The sequence below is a fragment of the Salmo trutta genome, chromosome 39 (assembly GCF_901001165.1).
Source record: "Salmo trutta chromosome 39, fSalTru1.1, whole genome shotgun sequence".
NCBI classification, from domain to species: domain Eukaryota; kingdom Metazoa; phylum Chordata; class Actinopteri; order Salmoniformes; family Salmonidae; genus Salmo; species Salmo trutta.
This window is the reverse complement of record NC_042995.1, coordinates 19,495,744-19,516,453: the sequence shown is the minus strand read 5'-3', so window position 1 is coordinate 19,516,453 and position 20,710 is coordinate 19,495,744. Positions and strand designations below refer to the sequence as shown.

General features: G+C 41.6%; 1 protein-coding gene across 11 annotated transcripts; it reads left to right on the top strand.

Annotated features, from left to right (window-relative positions):
* The first annotated feature begins 551 nt into the window (after positions 1 to 551).
* LOC115179436 (aggrecan core protein) lies at positions 552 to 18,351 on the top strand. Of its 11 annotated transcripts, XM_029740952.1 has the most exons (15): positions 552 to 730; positions 1,114 to 1,228; positions 11,678 to 11,734; positions 11,873 to 11,929; positions 12,068 to 12,124; positions 12,263 to 12,319; positions 12,458 to 12,514; positions 12,653 to 12,706; positions 12,846 to 12,899; positions 13,040 to 13,096; positions 13,236 to 13,289; positions 13,428 to 13,481; positions 13,622 to 13,678; positions 17,461 to 17,508; positions 18,161 to 18,351. In XM_029740952.1, the coding sequence occupies exons 2-15, from the start codon at positions 1,129 to 1,131 to the stop codon at positions 18,346 to 18,348; spliced, it is 951 nt and encodes a 316-aa protein (XP_029596812.1). In that variant the 5' UTR covers positions 552 to 730; positions 1,114 to 1,128; the 3' UTR covers positions 18,349 to 18,351. The 11 variants fall into 11 exon arrangements, with proteins under 11 accessions (XP_029596812.1, XP_029596817.1, XP_029596816.1 ...); XM_029740957.1 differs by lacking the exon at positions 11,678 to 11,734; XM_029740956.1 differs by lacking the exon at positions 12,458 to 12,514.
* The last annotated feature ends 2,359 nt before the right edge of the window (positions 18,352 to 20,710 follow it).

Sequence of the window (20,710 nt, the reverse complement as noted above, 5' to 3'; positions counted from 1 at the left end):
GTCTGTCTGTAACTCTTTTCTGCCTTAACACTGCCTAGCTGTCCAGACTAGGACTGGTTCCATTTTTACATTTAAGTCATTTAGCAGATGCTCTTATCTAGAACAACTAGGGTTAAGTGCCTTGCTCAAGGGCACGTTGACCAATTTTTCACCTAGTCGGATCTGGGATTTAAACCAGCCGCGTTTTGGTTACTGCCCCAACTCTCTTAACTGCTAGGCTACCTGTCGCCTAGGCTAACTTCCGCCAGTCCACCCTATAGGTTTCAGTCTTCCTGTGTATGTCTCTCTCTCTCCCTCCCCTCCATAACCCTAGCCCTCACTCTGTCCCAGGACCCTATCCGTGTGACACTATCACTCTACACTACAGTAGTTCACAGGCTTCCTGTGTTTTCCTCTACTCCTCCCTATCCCCTAGCCCTATCCATAACCCTATCCCAGCCAGTTCTATTGTGTGAGACAATCACCCAGCAGCTGTGGCCCATTTGTAAAAGGGAGGGGCCTGCATGCTTAACACGTGCCTACGTAAGAGACCTTGTCTACCAGGGGAATTAGCAGATCAGCTCACAGAGCAACAAATGTGGCCCACACCCAATCAAGGGAGAGAGAAAAAAAAAACACATTGCGCATGGGTCTCCAACTTAACACTCCTGTCAACTTAACAGCGAAACAGTTTCACAAATTCATCACGGAAAGGGAGTTAAAGGAAAACTTATTGCTTGACTTGGACTTGGTGAGTTCTGCATGTCTTGGCTGTTACCGTTTATATTAAGGAGTCTGTATTGTCGTTCTATGATAGACTTTGTAGACAAGTTGCACTGTGAGGACAGAGAGAAGAAGTGTAGAGAGCTTCAAGACAGCGTCCTTAATAGCTGGATTAATTCTGTCATATCAGTGATTTTCAGATTGAGGAATAATCCTGATAATGCATGTAGCCATTGGTGTAATTTGTGTGGTTTTGAATAGCGACATGCCCCACTTTGACTGTATGAAAATATGCACTCTTAACTGTTATGAAATTCTGTATATGTAAAAGGGGAAAGGGCTATGTTTCATTTATGAAATGAATCTCTCCCAATAATCCATTCACTATTTTTCTGCATTCTGCATGTCCAGTATTGACTGTTCATCATGGAGGCATCAACCACAGCAGATACGACAACCCCCTCGATATGGAAAGGGGCCCTCAACTACCCGGTCACAGAACTCTTCACACAACCCTCCGTAACTGGTGAGTGTACCACATTCTCCACATGATACAACCATAGACCTACAAGGTACTACTCTAGTGGTATTTAGGGAAGTGGTGGACAAGACAAGAGAGGACAAACTTTGCTTCGACCAGCTGTGAAGACAAAGCTAATCCAAAGGATTTGTATCCTGTTGGACAAAACCTAAAACAAATCTTTATGTAGGGGGAAATATTTAGACTATTAGATATTCTTAGGCCAAAAGGATCGCCCACAATCCCACTACTATCCTCCTAAATCATGTTTTATTCATGTTCTATGCAAACTCATTAGGAAATACAAGTATATTAATTCAATCCCACACTGTTCTAAAGCAAGCTCTCAGACAATGGCCTCATTCCAAATGGCACCCTATTCCCTATATGGAGCAAAGGGAATAAGGTACCATTTGGGATGCACCCAGAATCTACGCCAACATTCCTAGAGTGTCAGAGCCCAGAGCAGGTGACTGAGGAGGTTGAAGGTTGCCCTAGAGATGGTCCAGAGAAGAGAGCGTTAGACAACAGAATGAACAGACAGGAAAGGACCTATTAGTTGTTAGTTCCTCCTCAGGAAGAAAAGATGGCTTTTAAAGAGTGAAGAAGGTATGAGAGAGAGAGAGAGAGAGAGAGAGAGAGACAAAGCCTCCAGAGAGGGTTAGAAGGGTGTATCACACTATGGACCTGCAGATTATGGGGAGTGTCTGTTTATCAGCCAGCCAAGTCTGGGTAGGAAAGCCTCCAGCACCACAAGTTCTGCTCTAGTGATAAGGACAGACTGACTGGTAGCAGCTCAAATTCACCCTCTATCTCTCTCGCTCACACACACACACACACACACACACACACACACACACACACACACACGGGAGCTCTCTCACATGCTCTGAAAATGCTCTGAAAATAATAGCATCTGAAAACCGTATGGATGAATACAGATGTAGGACCTTAATTTGATCACCCTTTTGCAGGAGCACTTTCTTGCAATGCAGGAAATTTGAAACTTGTACTGTTAATTATACTTAACTTGTAGTGTTAAGTATACAGGCCAATTCTTGTGGGAATTGGCCTATATGGATAGGGCTACATTTTTATGTTTCTTACAGAATGTTTAAAAAGTCTTCTGAAGTTTGCAATTTCCACTGAAATTTCAGACTTCATTTTCCCTTACGAAAAATGTATCAACCCCTACAAAATGTCCATTAATTAATTATGTTTTTTAAATGATAGCAGGCGCTCTTTAAAGGTTACTACTAAATAGTGTTGGTTCCAGGTGCGTATGAGTCCAAATAAGAATACTGGAGGAAATGGAGATCCAAAACTGAGGCTTGAATGCAATAAAGATGCTAATTTGAACATCATGGTGCCCAAAAAAATCGAAACAAAAGTTTCGGCCTCAGGCCATCCTCAGTATAAATGGTCGGCACACACACCTGTTTCTATTTCAAGGATAATTGCATGTCACATGATCAAGCAAGAAAATACATCAGAAAATCTATAATTGGTACCTAGTACAATAGAATGCATGATCTGCATTATACAGTATAAAAAAGCGGACAGAGAAATATCATAAATGATTGGTACTATGATTTTTTTGGCCACCATGATGTTCAAATAAACAACAGCTTTCTGTGTGGCATGTAGCCTAGCGGTTAAGAGCATTGGGCCAGTAATTGAAAGGTTGATGGTTTGAATCCCTGAGCCGACTAGGTGAACAATCTGACAATGTCCCCTTGAGCAAGGCACTTAGCCATAATTGCTCCTGGAAATCTAAATTACATCAAATCTTTATTTTGCATTCAAGCTTCAGTTTTTGGATATTATTTCATTTTTCAGGCAGTGTGCGGGTCTCCATCTCCTCCATTAATTATAATCCACATTTCATGTAGGATTATTTTCCTGCTGTAGCAAACTGCTTCAAATTAAGATCCTACATGTGTATTGGCGCAAAACATGCATGATATACTTTTTTCCCCCTCCATTTATTCAAGTTACTGTCCCAATGCTCTTAACCGCTAGGCTATCTGCCACCCTACCAATTCAAATGTGGTCTAATACTGTTCCAAAGATGTAACAAGAGAGTAACAGTCTCCCAATTAAACCAGTGTTTCCCAACTCCGGTCTTCGAGTACCCCCAACAGCACAGATTTTTGTTGTAACCCCGGATTCAACTTGTCATGGGCTTGATGATTAGTTGGCAAGTAGAATCAGGTGTGCTTGTCCAGGGGCCATAACAAAAATATGTACTGGTGGGGGTACTTAAGGAACAGAGTTAATTGTGCTCCCATTGCTTTTATAAAGGGTAGGGGAAAATATTGTGAGACAGTTTTGAAGAGAAACAAATGTGTCTTCCTGTTTCTCTCTTGTTAAATCCTTGGAACAATATTAGACCACATTTGAACTGAATTCGAACTGTTAACTGACAAAGCTTCGTCATTGTTAAACACGGTGTTATGAAGAGGTTATCTTACAACAAAGAGAGAGAGTCACTTTCTCTCACTGACATACATCACATCGGCTATCTACATGAAAACATTCCTGTGAGAATCTTCTCCGCTCGTACTCCCCTCGGTTTGTTTGACAAAGAACAGCTACCACAGTGCCATCCAACACGGCGTGTCTCACCAGTCAAAGTGACCGAATTAAACCCTTAGCTCGTCCCCCTCTTCAGTGACGGGATCCGTGTATGTCTGCATCAAAGTGACTCCGCACTGTAGTTGTACGACAGGCTCAACGTGATGCTGTCTGAGAGGAAGGCGACGCTACATGAATAACAAAGGGACGCAGCAGGCTTTGGACTGTCAGAACAGCCCTGGGAGACAGTGAAGAAGCAAAGAGATCATTCTCCAATGCACTCACCGGTTAGAGTAGAATTGTAAGGCAGTGATTTTGTATTTTTTTGTGGGGGAGAGTTCATTGAGGTGAGACAATCAGATGTTGATTAGCAGGTGTGTGACTATCTGCTATTCCTTTATGCGTATGTTTCCTGTTGACTTAGATGCCTCAAATCTGTCTAAAACTAAATAATGTTGTTCCCAAGAGAGCAGTACTGAACATCAGCTATTAAAACATAGTTTTCATTGATCAAGCTTGTGGACTGAAGACAAATATAACTTTTTGCTACCAACTGTGTTCTAACTAAAGTAAAAAGAAAGAAGCACATCAGGTTTCAAATAATATATACACTAGTAGCAGTTCCTCAACTTAAAATACATGATCAATTCCAAATCCATTACCACACTGGTATGTGGATCTTAACTTGCCTTCCTGTCAAAAATCGCACGAGTTTATGTCACCATTCTGCGTTAATTATCCCTTTACACTCATAGGAATTGGCCTGTATGGATTGGTCTAATTTGAAATGTTTCTTACAGAAGAAAGCATATGCATAAGCATGGTAACAATTGAAAGGGAACAGTTTGGAGATTATGGGGAAACTATTAGACCAAAAATGAGGACACAACAGTTCACCTGACAAGAGTGAATCCAAACATTACAGTGCATTTTACATTTACTGTACTTTTCACTGCATTTGTTGATAACGAAATCTGACAATACTCTGGATACATTCAGTAACAGGATAAGAATATTCCTTGAAAATGTGAGGTAGGTGCAACATAAGACCAAAAAAATGACAAGAGTTTGAGTGAGAGAACTAACTGGTGTCTCCAAGTGGCCTAGAGCATGCAGATGTTTGTTTTGTTTGGAACAGCCCTGCATCCCCACCATCACACAATTACTGTTGTTGTTTACGCAATCCAAGAAAGGCCCATTATAAATCGCAATCTGGGTCAGGTGGGAATCATTTGAAAGCTTGTTCGATTGTCAAGTTATAAAATATGATAGTACAGTGTTACTCTTTCACAGGGCAAGTCAGAGAAATCGTAATTTTGGTGAGCATAGAAACGAGTCATGAATGCATTCAGGTGCGTGTTCAACTGCAATTTTTCATCACAATAGACAAACATAGACTCATTCTGTTCAGAATAACCCAGGCTATGACACCATGTCATCTTGTAACTGTACATCAAACATAGTGATCATAAACGTTGACACTGTATATGACATGAGTTTTATGTTATGGAAATGTGAAGCACACATTTGGACTCACAGGTGTTTGGCTTGCTTGTATGACATCAAAGCGGTATTTCTTTCAAAATACATCGAGTCATCTTCATTTACATCATTTCTCTCACTCAGACAACAAAAAAATTAGCAGGAGGGATGGAGGCAACTTCTTGTCGCGTGCGGTGCTCAAGTTCAAAACGGCTGTCAGTCAAAACCCATACAGCGTTGTGAAGAACTGAGCACTGACGTCATGTTTAGAATGTTATTGTACAGACACTGTGTTCCAATTTATGCGCTTATCAGTGCCCAAATCTGCCATTTTCCACCTGTACACATGTACAAGTGTAAAGGGCTACTCAAACATCTCAGTATGATCATTCAGTCTCATTAGTGTCTTTCCTGCCTGTATTCTTGCTCCAGCTCAATGACCTGAGGAGTCAAGTCTGGGTCCACTGCCTCAAATTAGACCTGTTTCCTTTCTCTCCCTCTCCCCCTCTCTCCCTCCCCTTCCCCCCTCTCTCCCTCTCCCCCCCTCCCCTCTCTCCCTCTACTCTCTCTCTCTAGCCTCGTTTATACCTGGTTCTAACATGCGTCCTTTGTCCTGATCTCATCCACATTCTGACTATGCCCGCACTGTATCCGTTGCATCTACAGATGGTATTAAGATGTGTCTCTTATCCATGTTCACTGTCTCTGCATTGTGACCAGATATCCTGGTCCCTCCCTGTATGCAAATTATTTGACAGTTATTCTTTCAATATATATTTATTTATTTATTTTAAGACATGTATTGATGCAATAAGTTAATAGCGTTACCTGCCAACGATTCTAGAGGGCGGGATGATGATGAATGAATTGGTTTCACTATCCAGATCGGCCTACACAGGTAAGATATTCAGACATAATGCGTGTCTGACTACCTCCGGATGTGGTCAGGACATCCGATCACCTTCAGATCCCAATGCATCTTTAAATTATCTACACCGGTCTAAAAATGTGGGCACAATCAGAATGTGGACAATATCAGGACAACGGACACAAGTTAGAACCAGGTATAAACGGGGCTTCTCTCTCTCCCCCACCTCTCTTTCTCTCTTCACACCTCTCACAAGTTAATGAGAGGAAAGAAAGCATCTGTCAGGCATGTCAAACGGCTTGTGCCCAGTAGACCAGGCAGGGAACTCAAGGTCACCTCATTGGCTCAGAGCAGCACCGTAGTCAGGTCCTGGGAGAGTGCCTGCGCCACGGCCTTCGCCTCAAACTGCTGCTTTGACAGCTGGGAAATCAGAGTAGAAATACATTTAAAAAGCAAGAGGAGAAGGAGGAGATACTGTAGCAGCAGCTCCTTCTATCTTAATCAGGACATGGATTGCTGTAAGTGTTGTAGCCTTGTTAAAGGAACAGCCACACACCTATAGGTAGCTCCTTCACAAAAGTATTATGTTGATCCAAATTCAATAGCCAGATCGAAATGATATGGTACAGCATCCATTCACTGGAAAGGACCATTGTGATGCTTTAAATTATTTAACGTTTGAACAACCTTCTCTCATGAGAAGGGCAGATACTACTGATGTTGCTGCTTTTGGGGCAATCACTATAGGGATAGTCACCCTTGGGGCAATCACTATAGGGATAGTCACCCTTGGGGCAATCACTATAGGGATAGTCACCCTTGGGGGAGTCACTATAGGGACAGTCACCCTTGGGGGAGTCACTATATGGACAGTCACTGTAGCAGAAGGGCAGATACTATTGACGTTGCTGCCCTTGGGTCAGTCACTATATGGACAGTCACGCTTGAAGCAGTCACTGTAGGGACAGTCACCCTTGGGACAGTCACTATAGGGACAGTAACTGTAGCAAAAGGGCAGATACTACTGATGTTGCTGTCCTTGGGCAGTCACTATAGGGACAGTCACCAGAGCAGAAGGGCAGGTACTATTGATGTTGCTGCCCTTGGGGCAGTCCCTATAGGGACAGTCACCGTAGCAGAAGGGCAGATAGTATTGAGTAACAATAGCATAAGTGATACATATATACAGATACATAGGCCATACAGCATACTACAGCATAGCCCACTTACTGCGCTGGGCTCTGACTGTACTATTGCATCATGGATGATGTCATTGAGGAAGAAAGGATGGTGCTGTGTGAAAACGGTTTAGGGAAAGGGTCTAAGATAGTGTCGTTAACCTTAATAGAGAAGCACTCCCTTAAGTGTGGATATAGTGGATACATCTGTAGGAACTATACAAATGGCAACCATTGTCGTTTCAGCAAATCTCTCTCGCTCTTTCCCTCTCTCTGACACCCACATGAATGCATAGATGTCCTTATTTTAATCAGCTGAACATTTTCTTCGCTGAATAACCCCCTCAAATGCCCTGTAGCCCATATCCCCCCCAGGCAATAATATACTTGTCCAACCTCTTAAAGCCATAACAATAAGTGAATGGCCCATGCAGCACCAGGAAGCCCATACTTACAGTACATTACACCGCTCTCCTTCATACTAGGCTCTCTGTCTGTACCTCATTAACTACAGAGAGCTGGGCCAGAGCCCCAAATGATCTCACTACAAAGCCATCTCATCTCACCCTCCTCTCCAAGGACTTCTGCTTCAAAACAAAATAAATGTAAATTACCGTCATTGTGGCCCCTGCCTGGCCTATCAACCACTCTGTACCCCTGGGCAGCCGAGGGGAGGTCAGAGAGAGGGGAAACATCAGAGGGATATACGGGGGAATGTTACAGTCAGCCATCATCCCCTTATCAAAAGACCAACCGACTGCCTAGAGTTAACTTGGGAATCTGGGACGCCCTCATGAAAAGAACCCAGCTAATATCAAAGCAAAGCTCGTACTCTACCTTTCCATTGCAGTGATACTACACAATATTCTCCCCTATATGTCATATTTGCATCAGCGTTGTCTTGAAAATATTCAATATAACAATCTGACACAATCTGGGTCAAGGTTTGAATTGAGAACAACAAGCGCTACAACTGTGTGTACTGTTCTAGAATTGAACTTCAATTGCCACGTACAACTCCCCACTGTATTTAGTCTCCCCACTGTTTTGAGCTTACTTTGAATAAGGTAATGGAAAGTGATGTAGGAGACAATGTTGTTACTATCGATGAACAGGAAACTATTACCCCAAACTAAAAATATTGTGTTAGGTTCCAGGTTGTGTGTTAATTCCAAATAAACCCAGAGCAGCAACAATGCTTGTTTCTAAAGCACTATCATCATGTAGCCTGCCATTAAGCTGTGGACCAGAGGAGATAGGAGATATGATGCCCCTGCCCTGGTCTCGTGGAAAAGATATACCAGCAGAGTTCAAAGCTGTGCAGGCAGCTTTCAGATAATCGATTAGCTCTCCTTTTGGGAATGTATTCTGTTCTCAGGCACATTTAGTCCTCATACAAATATTTGTATCAGTCAGTCAGTGGGGCTGTGGAGTCTATTTTGTGCCATGCCACCAACTACCGGCTCAGTCCCCGTGGTTGGGCGCCAGTGCAACTTGTTTCCTCCCGGGGGGGGACATCCTATGGACGGGGTTCTGCTCTGTCTTGGGGAAACAAATGTTCTGGATACAGAAACAGTAGAAGAGGCATGCATACAGCATACTGTGGTTATGTCCCAAATGGCCCCCTGTTACCTATTTAGTACACTACTTGAGATCAGAGCTCTATGTGCCCTGGTCAAAAGTAGGGCACTATATAGGGAATAGCGAGCCGTTTGGGATGCTGTAACTCAGCAGCAAGGGGAACCAGCAGAGTCACACCCTTAGGGGCAGAGAGAAACACTTCCTTGTTTGTTCTACTGATTAATCTTCTTAGCCCTAAGCTCTAGTGTACTGTAGCTTGCAGTGGCACTTGTTCAGTCTCTGAGAAAAAACTGTACTGTGTTGCATTTGTAACTAATGTACCTATCTTCTGCAGATATTTGTCAAATTACCCTTCTTTAAATAAGTACCACCTTGTAACCAACATTGGAGAAGGCGTGTTTGCAGAGGGGCTGTCTCGTCCTGACCAGTAAAGGGGTTATTTGTTATTATAGTTTGGTCAGGACGTGGCAGGGGGTATTTGTTTTATGTGGTTCGGGGTGTGTTGTTTATGTAGAGGGGTGTTTGATTTATGTATTCCGGGGTTTTGGTCTATGTTAGATGTTTGTATATTTCTATGTCTGTTCTAGGGTGTTTAGATCTATGTTTAGGTATTGGGATTGGGGCCTTCAATTGGAGGCAGCTGTTTATCGTTGCCTCTGATTGAAGGTCCTATAATTAGGAGTATGTTTGTTATGGGATTTGTGGGAGGTTGTTCTTTGCACTGCTGTGGTTAGCCTGCAAGACTGTTAGTTTGTTTATTGTTTTGTTTATTTAAGTGTTCAAAAATAAAAGTGAAAATGAGCACTCAACCCGCTGCACCTTGGTCCACTTACTATGACGACTGTGACAGGGGCGTGGTTTATATAGCTAGATAGCTACACTACTGGTGCCAAAATGTGATGTCTCCCCTTTCATCTGGGGTCTGGTGTTAGCTACTTACTGGCTAGCTAGGTCTCCAGCCAGCATTGAACAAAAGGGGGGAAGGGTCGTTCAAAACTCATGTCAACACATCCATCAGTGCTGCTGTGAACTGCATCCCAACAGACAACTGCAGATGTATAAAAAAACAAATTGCCATCATTGACGCAATTTCAATGTTGTTTGAGTTGCTTCGTGTATCACCAAATTGGCTTGAGAGGATTTTACTGCAACACTGCAACACTGCTCACTACATCCACATTTCTTGACATAGGCGTTTCAAAGAGCTGTCAGTCAATGCAAGCTCATGAATATAAACTCCCTGCCCACTCAGCCTGTCTTTTCAAACTTCCAGGTAGTTAGCTATGAGAGAAAGAGTACTTTTTCTCAAATATTGAGCATTTCTATCCACACAAAATATTATGGGTGATAGTTTTTAGTCACTCAAAAGTCTATTTTACATGGGAATCAGAATGACTGTTCGTGACCTTCAAGGACACACCTCAAACATTGTCACCCCTCCCCCTCAGCGCAAGTGATCTGATGTTAGGACAGGTAAATTGCTGAACCTGGCGTTAGGGCTGGAAAATGCCAGTGCGCCAGTTTTTACATGACGAAATTGTAAACTAACGTGGGCTTGACACATGCGCCTCCTTACCGCCAACCAAAAATAGAATCAGTAGAGTTATGGTATTTTGGCGGGGTGTTGTTTTTACATTGTAGGTTGAAAGCCTTATTTGCATTTCTCCCAGGATGCCTTTCAAGTGAATGTGAGAGATACCTACCCATGACTGTGTTTGTTAGTGACAGAGAAATGGTTGTTGCATTCAATAACTTCAGGTCCTGAAACCTTCACCAAGTGACCGCCTACAGAAAGTGAATGTGTTTAAATTCAAAGTAAACCCTTTATGACCTTATGTTGTACATGTCGTAAGGCCTTTAGTTATGGCCTAGTTGTCCTCGACGTTGTGGTCTGAAAATATCGGATCATGGGTCACATCCAACCTTCAAAATCACAATAAGCTGGTTTGTGAAGTGATTAGCAGTGATGTTAAGTTTGATACCGGGGCTCCGAGGCATGCGTTGAAATCTCTAAACAGCTAACTTCGAAGACGTGTGTCAATCCGTGTAGCACTTTATCAGAAGTACGTCATCAATTACGTCCAAGGCTTCGTTTCATCACGTGCTTTTTTCAAACCATGTGTTGCAAAATGTGAGATCCCACTTATTTCATTGTGGTTTCGGTGCTTTATTCAATTCCAAGCTGCTTTCAGTCATTGACCTCTACTGGACACTGTACTTACGAATATAGTTAGGATTTTGCACATGTAGGTTCACTTGACTGCTAGCTCAGCAGGTAGCGAAGGGAACTATGGGACACTTTGTTATGAAGTCAAATCCTGTTGAAGGCACACTATTTAGATTTTTTTTTAATGTGAAACCACACTTTCTGCACAGTTGTTCAAATAATTCATTTAATTTTGTATAGTATAAACTTCTGTCTTATGCATCCAAAATAATGCCATAGATTCATTTTTTCAAAAATAGTCAACTTGATGGAAAATAAGGGAAGCATGATGTAAACCTGGTATTCCAACTGATTATAGGCTACTACTGCCAACGACCTGTCTTGCACACATTCAAGGCCCAAAGTACAAAAGGAACCCCAAAGCACTATCGAACCTTCCCCGTGTTTTTTTTTTCATTGGTCCACAGAACATTTTCACTGGATTTAGGCTTGTTCAGGTGGGGCTATGCAAAGTGCAATGGGGCTTTCTTTTGTCTCTTCAGTAGTACAGTATTTTGTGTTTGTAGCTAATGTATCTGTTTACCATGTGCTTGCTTTCGCAGGAGATCTGACAACAATTCCTGCACATATGTCTAAAACAATCTCAGATGCTTTTGTAGGTAAGTACATTACTGTCTTCAAAAGAAAGCCCCATTGCACTTGTGCAAAGTGCAATGGGACTTTCTTTGGCTCTTCAGTAGTACAGTATTTTGTGTTTGTAGCTAATGTATCTGTTTACCATGTGCTTGCTTTCGCAGGAGATCTGACAACAATTCCTGCACATATGTCTAAAACAATCTCAGATGCTTTTGTAGGTAAGTACATTACTGTCTTCAAAAGAAAGCCCCATTGCACTTGTGCAAAGTGCAATGGGACTTTCTTTGGCTCTTCAGTAGTACAGTATTTTGTGTTTGTAGCTAATGTATCTGTTTACCATGTGCTTGCTTTCGCAGGAGATCTGACAACAATTCCTGCACATATGTCTAAAACAATCTCAGATGCTTTTGTAGGTAAGTACATTACTGTCTTCAAAAGAAAGCCCCATTGCACTTGTGCAAAGTGCAATGGGACTTTCTTTGGCTCTTCAGTAGTACAGTATTTTGTGTTTGTAGCTAATGTATCTGTTTACCATGTGCTTGCTTTCGCAGGAGATCTGACAACAATTCCTGCACATATGTCTAAAACAATCTCAGATGCTTTTGTAGGTAAGTACATTACTGTCTTCAAAAGAAAGCCCCATTGCACTTGTGCAAAGTGCAATGGGACTTTCTTTGGCTCTTCAGTAGTACAGTATTTTGTGTTTGTAGCTAATGTATCTGTTTACCATGTGCTTGCTTTCGCAGGAGATCTGACAACAATTCCTGCACATATGTCTAAAACAATCTCAGATGCTTTTGTAGGTAAGTACATTACTGTCTTCAAAAGAAAGCCACATTGCACTTGTGCAAAGTGCAATGGGACTTTCTTTGGCTCTTCAGTAGTACAGTATTTTGTGTTTGTAGCTAATGTATCTGTTTACCATGTGCTTGCTTTCGCAGGAGTTCTGACAACTCCTGCACATATGACTGAAACAATCTCAGATGCTTTTGTAGGTAAGTACATTACTGTCTTCAAAAGAAAGCCCCATTGCACTTGTGCAAAGTGCAATGGGACTTTCTTTTGTCTCTTCAGTAGTACAGTATTTTGTGTTTGTAGCTAATGTATCTGTTTACCATGTGCTTGCTTTCGCAGGAGTTCTGACAACTCCTGCACATATGACTGAAACAATCTCAGATGCTTTTGTAGGTAAGTACATTACTGTCTTCAAAAGAAAGCCCCATTGCACTTGTGCAAAGTGCAATGGGGCTTTCTTTTGTCTCTTTCAGCAGTACGGTATTTTGTGTTTGTAGCTAATGTATCTGTTTACCATGTGCTTGCTTTCGCAGGAGTTCTGACAGCAATTCCTGCACATATGACTGAAACAATCTCAGACGCTTCTGTAGGTAAGTACATTACTGTCTTCAAAAGAAAGCCCCATTGCACTTGTGCAAAGTGCAATGGGGCTTCCTTTTGTCTCTTCAGTAGTACAGTATTTTGTGTTTGTAGCTAATGTATCTGTTTACCATGTGCTTGCTTTCGCAGGAGTTCTGACAACTCCTGCGCATATGACTGAAAAAATCTCAGATGCTTTTGTAGGTAAGTACATTACTGTCTTCAAAAGAAAGCCCCATTGCACTTGTGCAAAGTGCAATGGGGCTTTCTTTGGCTCTTCAGTAGTACAGTATTTTGTGTTTGTAGCTAATGTATCTGTTTACCATGTGCTTGCTTTCGCAGGAGTTCTGACAACTCCTGCACATATGACTGAAAAAATCTCAGACGCTTCTGTAGGTAAGTACATTACTGTCTTCAAAAGAAAGCCCCATTGCACTTGTGCAAAGTGCAATGGGGCTTCCTTTTGTCTCTTTCAGCAGTACGGTATTTTGTGTTTGTAGCTAATGTATCTTTTTATTATGTGCTTGCTTTCGCAGGAGTTCTGACAACAACTTCCGCAGATATGACTGAAACAACCTCAGACACTTTTTTAGGTAAGTACATTACTGTCATCAGAAATCACACATTGATAAAGATAGAAGGGGGACAGAGAGAAATGGCAACATGTTGTCTACACCAAAGTGTAAAGATACCTATAGTGGCGGACAAATACAATTGAAGTCGGAAGTTTACATACACCTTAGCCAAATACATTTAAACTCAGTTTTTCACAATTCTTGACATTTAATCCTAGTTAAAATTCCCTGTCTGAGGTCAGTTAGGTTCATCACTTTATTTTAAGAATGTGAAATGTCAGAATACTAGTAGAGAGAATGATTTATTTCAGCTTTATTTTCTTTCATCACATTACCAGTGGGTCAGAAGTTTGCATACACTCAATTAGTATTTGGTAGCATTGCCTTAATTGTTTAACTTGGGTCAAACGTTTCGGGTAGCCTTCCACAAGCTCCCACAATAAGTTGGGTGAATTTTGGCCCATTCCTCCTGACACAGCTGGTGTAACTGAGTCAGGATTGAGGCCTCCTTGCTCGCACACGCTTTTTCAGTTCTGCCCACATATTTTCTATAGGATTGAGGTACACAAAAAAAAAATGTATGAAATGTATGCATTCACTACTGTAAGTCACTCTGGATAAGAGCGTCTGCTAAATGACAAAAATGTAAAATGTAAAAAATGTCTTTGTGATGGCTACTCCAATACCATTGGAGTAGCCATCACAGATCGTACCAAAGTACGATCTTTGTCCCCATGTGCAGTTGCAAACCGTTGTCTGTCTTTTTTATGGCGGTTTTGGAGCAGTGGCTTCTTCCTTGCTGAGCGGCCTTTCAGGTTATGTCGATATAGGACTCGTTTTACTGTGGATATAGATACTTTTGTACTTGTTTCCTCCAGCATCTTCACAGGGTCCTTTGTTGTTGTTCTGGGATTGATTTGCACTTTTCGCACCAAAGTACGTTCATCTCTAGGAGACAGAATGCGTCTCCTTCCGGAGCGTTATGACAGCTGCGTGGTCCCATGGTGTTTATACTTGCGTACTATTGTTTGTGCAGATGAAAGTGGTACCTTCAGGTGTTTGGAAATTGCTCCTAAGGATGAACCAGACTTGTGGAGGTCTCCAATTTTTTTTTTTGAGGTCTTGGGTGATTTCTTTTGATTTTCCCATGTTTGAAGGTAGGCCTTGAAATACATCCACAGGTACACCTCCAATTGACTCAAATGATGTCAATTAGCCTATCAGAAGCTTCTAAAGCCATGTCGACATTTTCTGGAATTTTCCAAGCTGTTTAAAGGCACAGTCATCTTAGTGTATGTAAACATCTGACCCACTGGAATTGTGATACAGTGAATTGTAAGTGAAATAATCTGTCTGTAAACAATTGTTGGAAAAATTGCTTGTGTCATGCTCAAAGTAGATGTCCTAACCGACTTGCCAAAACTATAGTTTGTTAACAAGACATTTGTGGAGTGGTTTAAAAACGAGTTTCAATGACTCCAACCTAAGTGTATGTAAACTTCCGACTTCAACTGTATATTGCCAACATTGCTCTTTTCATTAATAATTCCCTATTTCTGTCCCTGATGGGGCTTGTTGATCGCCTCTGTGTCCTGTCTGCCAAAAATACTTTCCTGACACTCACCTCCATGCATTCTGGTCTTGTCCCATCATTGAGAATTACTCGAAAAAAGTTCTGAGCATTCCCTCAGTCATCCTCCATATTACCATTCTTGCATCCCCATCACTCTGCATACTACACTACTTTGATGATGGCGTCCCCTGTGTTTCCTCTATGTCCAAGGACAAACGACACTTCCTATTGATTTCATTAACAATCGCACAAAAAGTGATATTGCTGAATTGGAAAAGCAGATCCAATGTTTCAACCATACACTGGCTTCATTTATTGTCTGACCTGGCCTCCCTGGAGAGATCCACAAAATAACAAACTGAAGGACTTTAACACAATCTGGGAACCATTTCTATCCTATATTGCCCGCAGGCCACCCCAGACAATATTAAAATGGTACCTACTATTAACAGCCCTATGCTAACCGGCTACTTTTCCACAAGTCTTGCTTTGTCTTGTCCGGTCCTGTCCTGTCCAGTGTGGCCGTCTCTTGATTTGTCCTGTTTTGACATGTCCCTATTTTCTACTTTCCTCATTTTATTCTTACCCTACTTTTCAGTTTTTTCTTACTTGTTGGTTGTAGTTTACCTTCTTCACTATAATAAACAGTTGTATGTACACAGCAAATTTTAGATCAGTATTTTAACACCCACAGTGTTCAATTGAACACTTTCTTAGAAATTATATGTGATCCACCGAAATAGTGTTCACAAACTGACAGCCCTAGAGTGTTGGTCCCTGGAATGAGATGTTCAACAAGCAGGTGTCCACATACTTTTGGTCATGTAGTGTATGTATGAATATAAAAAGGGAGATGTATGCAAATGTTGTAAGAACAGGCAGGGGGATATGGATATGACAAGGCTGGGTGTGAGCAGACCGAGAGCGAGCATGAGCAATCTCTCCCTGAAGTCTCTCACTGAGCGCGCGCGTGTGTGTGTGTGTGTGTGTGTGTGTGTGTGTGTGTGTGTGTGTGTGTGTGAGCAGACAGAGAGAGTAGTCTTTCCCTGAAGCCTACATGCCTCAGTCTCAATTACCATCCTGTCTCTGACCTCACGCGGTGAGAGTTAATAAGCCCTGTGAACTCTCCTCTCCCTGCTCAAACATGTACTCTCTCAGTACTGACACACACTACTTACCCTCTTTCACTTCTAAATGCAGCAATCTCCCACTCTCAGCTCAACCTCCGCCATGTCATCCACTACACTTGTGCCCCTGTTCAGGGCGGGTGGTTATCGACGCATGTATCTTGATAATGACTTGGTGTGCGCAACATTCCCTATGGAGTGTGCTACTTTTTGACCAGAGCACCAGGGGTCCTGGTCAAAAGTAGTGCACTATGAAGGGAACAGGGTGCCATTTGGGAGGCGTCCTTGGAAGGGGTTGCACATTTTGCGATAGTGATTAATGAATCATTAATGATAGGCTAACTCCTCTGATGAAGCAGGTAATTAAGAGTTAATGAGGTATTGCAAACTGAAGCGCCCCGGCACACTTCTTTTTTTTTTTTACTTGGCACTTTTGAAGTGTGTGACTTTTTTCACTACACACCTGGAAGTTGTTCTGGGAAGTGTGTGTGTGTGTGTATTGGGGATGCACTGTAAGATAGGTTGGGTGGAGGGGATGACACACGTTGAGCTGATTGGAGTGTTTGTGTCCCTCGGCTTGATTAAAGTCAAGGTGGATTGGACAGCTGTTCCATTGCAATAACTTATACTTAGCATCTCCTTCATTCCTCTTGATTTAGTCTCCCTTCCACTTTTGACAGGCAGAAAGGCACCTTCTACCTGTCACTGTTTTAGTGAGAGAATAGCATTCAGTCAACAGGCCCTGCGCTAGACTAGCGTCCTGTCCAGGAGGTGTACTTGTACATCAAGCTGCCTCCGTGCTTCAGACACAGGAGAATCAGGAGATAGGCTACTTAAAGTCAACAGTGTAGCTGTACTCAAAGCCACATCGTATACTGTACACACAACTCTGTCAGTACTGTATTGTCTAAACCAGAGTCAAACTACGGAGATAAGCAACGCAAGCAAGCGTCAAACAAGCTAGCGTAATGAATGTATGGTGAAATCTGAAGGGAAATGTAATGATAAATCAGTAGGTATCGTACATTTCTGTGTGTTGACTACGAGGCCCTGTCTCTCTAATGTCATTATCGTGTTGTCTGTTCTGGTGTCATTTGCAGTGGGAGCCGCCAACGTATCTGATGAATCCTTTGAAGCCATTTTCATAGGTGAGAAATATATCAATCACAATGTATTTTTAAAGCCGTTTTTATTTGAGCAGTTGTCACAAGGTGCTTTACATTAACCCGGCCTAACCCCTAAGCTTTAGAGATGGTTATCCAGATGTGGAAGCATTATTGTTCTCTCTATAGTCTGAAAATGGAACTAATTCCATGAGTATACGTAAATGGAAAGTCCTCCACTCGTTGTTTCTGGTTTCACCTATATAATTGTTATCGTTTCCCTCGCCATGCTGAGGAAACAACGTTCTGACATCTTTTTTTTACTCTATCAAGAAATGTCATTTATTTGACTTACATTTGAAGTCAATTCGCAGGTGCTCTTATCCAGAGAAACTTCTAGAAGTGCCTTCGCTCAAGGGCACGTCGACAGATTTTTCACCTTAGGGATTTGAACCAGTGACCTTTCGGTTACTGGCCCAACAATCTTAAAACGCTAGGCTACCTGCCGATCCACCTACCTGAAATCACTGAACTAACACATAAAAATGTAATGTTTCTTTGATGTTCTAGTTCACGATTACCCCTATGATAACGTGTCTTATGAACAAACATATTGCTCTTTAAGAGTATTCTATATTTTCAGAGACCATTCTCCCCTCTGTCAGTCTAATTTATACCCGTCTCTCTCCCTTCCCAGGAGTCATTTTTGCTCTGCTCCTGGCGCTGCTACTGGTGCTGGTACTGGCGCTGGTACTGCGCTACATCGCCAAGCGTAAGGGCACTTACCACACCTACGAGGCCGAGTGTGGTGATTCTGTCGACACGTATGGCAGTGCCTCTCAAAGCGAACAGGTTCAACTAGAGATTTTGAACGAGGAAGAATAGAAAGAAGAATACTTCATTTGAAACAGGACTTTTTCCGATTCTAAACCGGGGCCAGTTGTCAACTCAAGATGCCAAATATTTTCTACGGAATTGGGAATGCCTATGATGGTCATCTAATTTCAAGGCAACATTTATATGGGGCATACAACCATCTCAGCTCTGCAGATTTTGCCACGAAGAGACAGAATCATTAGATCACTTATTTTTGTATTTGCCCATATACACTGCGTGCACAATTATTAGGCAAGTGAGTATTCTGATCTTATCATTGTTTCTATTCACATTTTCGAACTCCAAACCATATAAACTTGAATGCTTATTGGATTTAATAATTTTCAGGTGATATGTATTTGTGTAATGAGGGAGGGTGTGGCGAAAGTGAATAACACCTTATATCAAGGTGTGCATAATTATTAGGCAGCCTCATTACCTCAGGTAAAATGGGCCCAAAAAGACATTTAACTGACACTGAAAAACCAAAAATGTAAAATGCCTTTCAGACAGATGCGACACTCTTTAAATAGCTAAACTATTGAGGTGTGACCACCGGACATTCAAACGTTTTGTTGCGAATAGTCAACTGGGGCGCAAAAAAACACATAGGGAAGAAAACTGCAAATTAACTGCAAAAGACTTGAGAAGAATTAAACGTCAAACTACCAGGATTATCCTCCAGTGCCACCGTATTCCAGAACTGCAACCTACCTGGAGTGTTCAGAAGTACAAGGTGTCAAGTGCTCAGAGACATGGCCAAGGTCAAGAAGACTGAAACAAGACCACCACTGAATAAGATTCACAAGTTGAAGCGTCAAGATTGGGCAAAGAAATACCTGAAGACAGATTTTTCAAAGGTTTTATGGACATATGAAATGAAAGTGACTCTTGATGGACCAAATGGATGGGCCCGTGGCTGGATCAGTAATGGACACAGGGCACCACTTTGAGTCAGGTGCCAGCAAGGTGAAGGAGGGGTACTGGTATGGGCTGTTATCATTGAGGATGAGGTAGTTGGACCTTTTCGGGTTGAAGATGGACTGAAACTCAACTCCCAAATCTACTGCCAGTTTCTGGAAGATTCTTTCGTCAAACAGTGGTACAGGAAGAAGTCCTCAGCATTCTAGGCCATGATCTTTATGCAGGACAATGCTCCATCACATGCATCCAAGTACTCCACTGCTTGCCTAGCCAGCAAGGGCCTCAAAGATGCCTGAATAATGACCTGGCCCCCTTCCTCACCTGACTTAAATCCTATTGAGAACTTGTGGGCCCTTCTCAAACGTGAGATTTACAGTGATGGAAGACATTACACCTTTTTGAACAGCATTTGGGAGGCTGTGGTTGCTGCGTCAGTGAAAATTGATCGTGAACAGATCAAGAAACTGACAGACTCCATGGATGGAAGGCTCATGGCAGTTCTTGAAAATAAGGGTGGCTATATTGGTCACTGAATATTTTTGAAAGGCCAAAAATGTTATATAATTGTCATTTTGTGTTACTTATCTGCTACACTTACTCTAAAAAATGAGAATAAACAAGTGAGTTGAGAGAAATTATTTTTGTAATTTAGATGTCTAATAATTGTGCACACTAATAGTTGCCTAATAATTGTGCACACTTATATATTTCCCTGAGAAAGACAAAACTCACTTTTCCTTTGTTAAACATTCAGGTTTGAGGTTCAATAACATTTTGGATTGACTGAGAGCATTGTGTTTGTTCAACAATAAAATTAATCCCGAGGAATACAATTTGCCTAATAACTGTGCACGCAGTGTATATACTATACTCTGTATATACACAATTATGTGGACACCCGTTCAAATTAGTGGATTTGGCTATTTCAGCCACATTACAGCCTTATTTCTCTCATTAATCAATATACAGAAGCACTTTAATAAACAATTAATATTCATTACATGTGACTAACTTCAAGCTTACAATTATAGTACAATAGTTAAACCAATATCAGATTGTTGAGATTTCGAAAAGACGTAAAAGTTAGAGAAATTAACAATCCTATAATAACAATAATAACCCTGTTATTTACCTTTTTTTATATTTTTATATTCAAAAGATAGTACCTTGTTTGAATTTCTATTATGAGGATGTTGAGCGGGCTTAATGTATAATAATGTATAGCATTGCTGAATGTAATATCTGTTTTCTATTTTTTGACGTCCAATAGTAATCTGAGCTTGTAAAATTAAATCAAGGCATAGGCATCTTTCCTAACGCCAAACTGGATGTTTGATTTTTTGGCCTGAAGGTACCAATAACTGAGAAAAGGAAATGCTACGGCAAGGACCACAAGAACACAAAAAATACTTTCATGAAACCTGACAGACATTTCACCTATGACAAT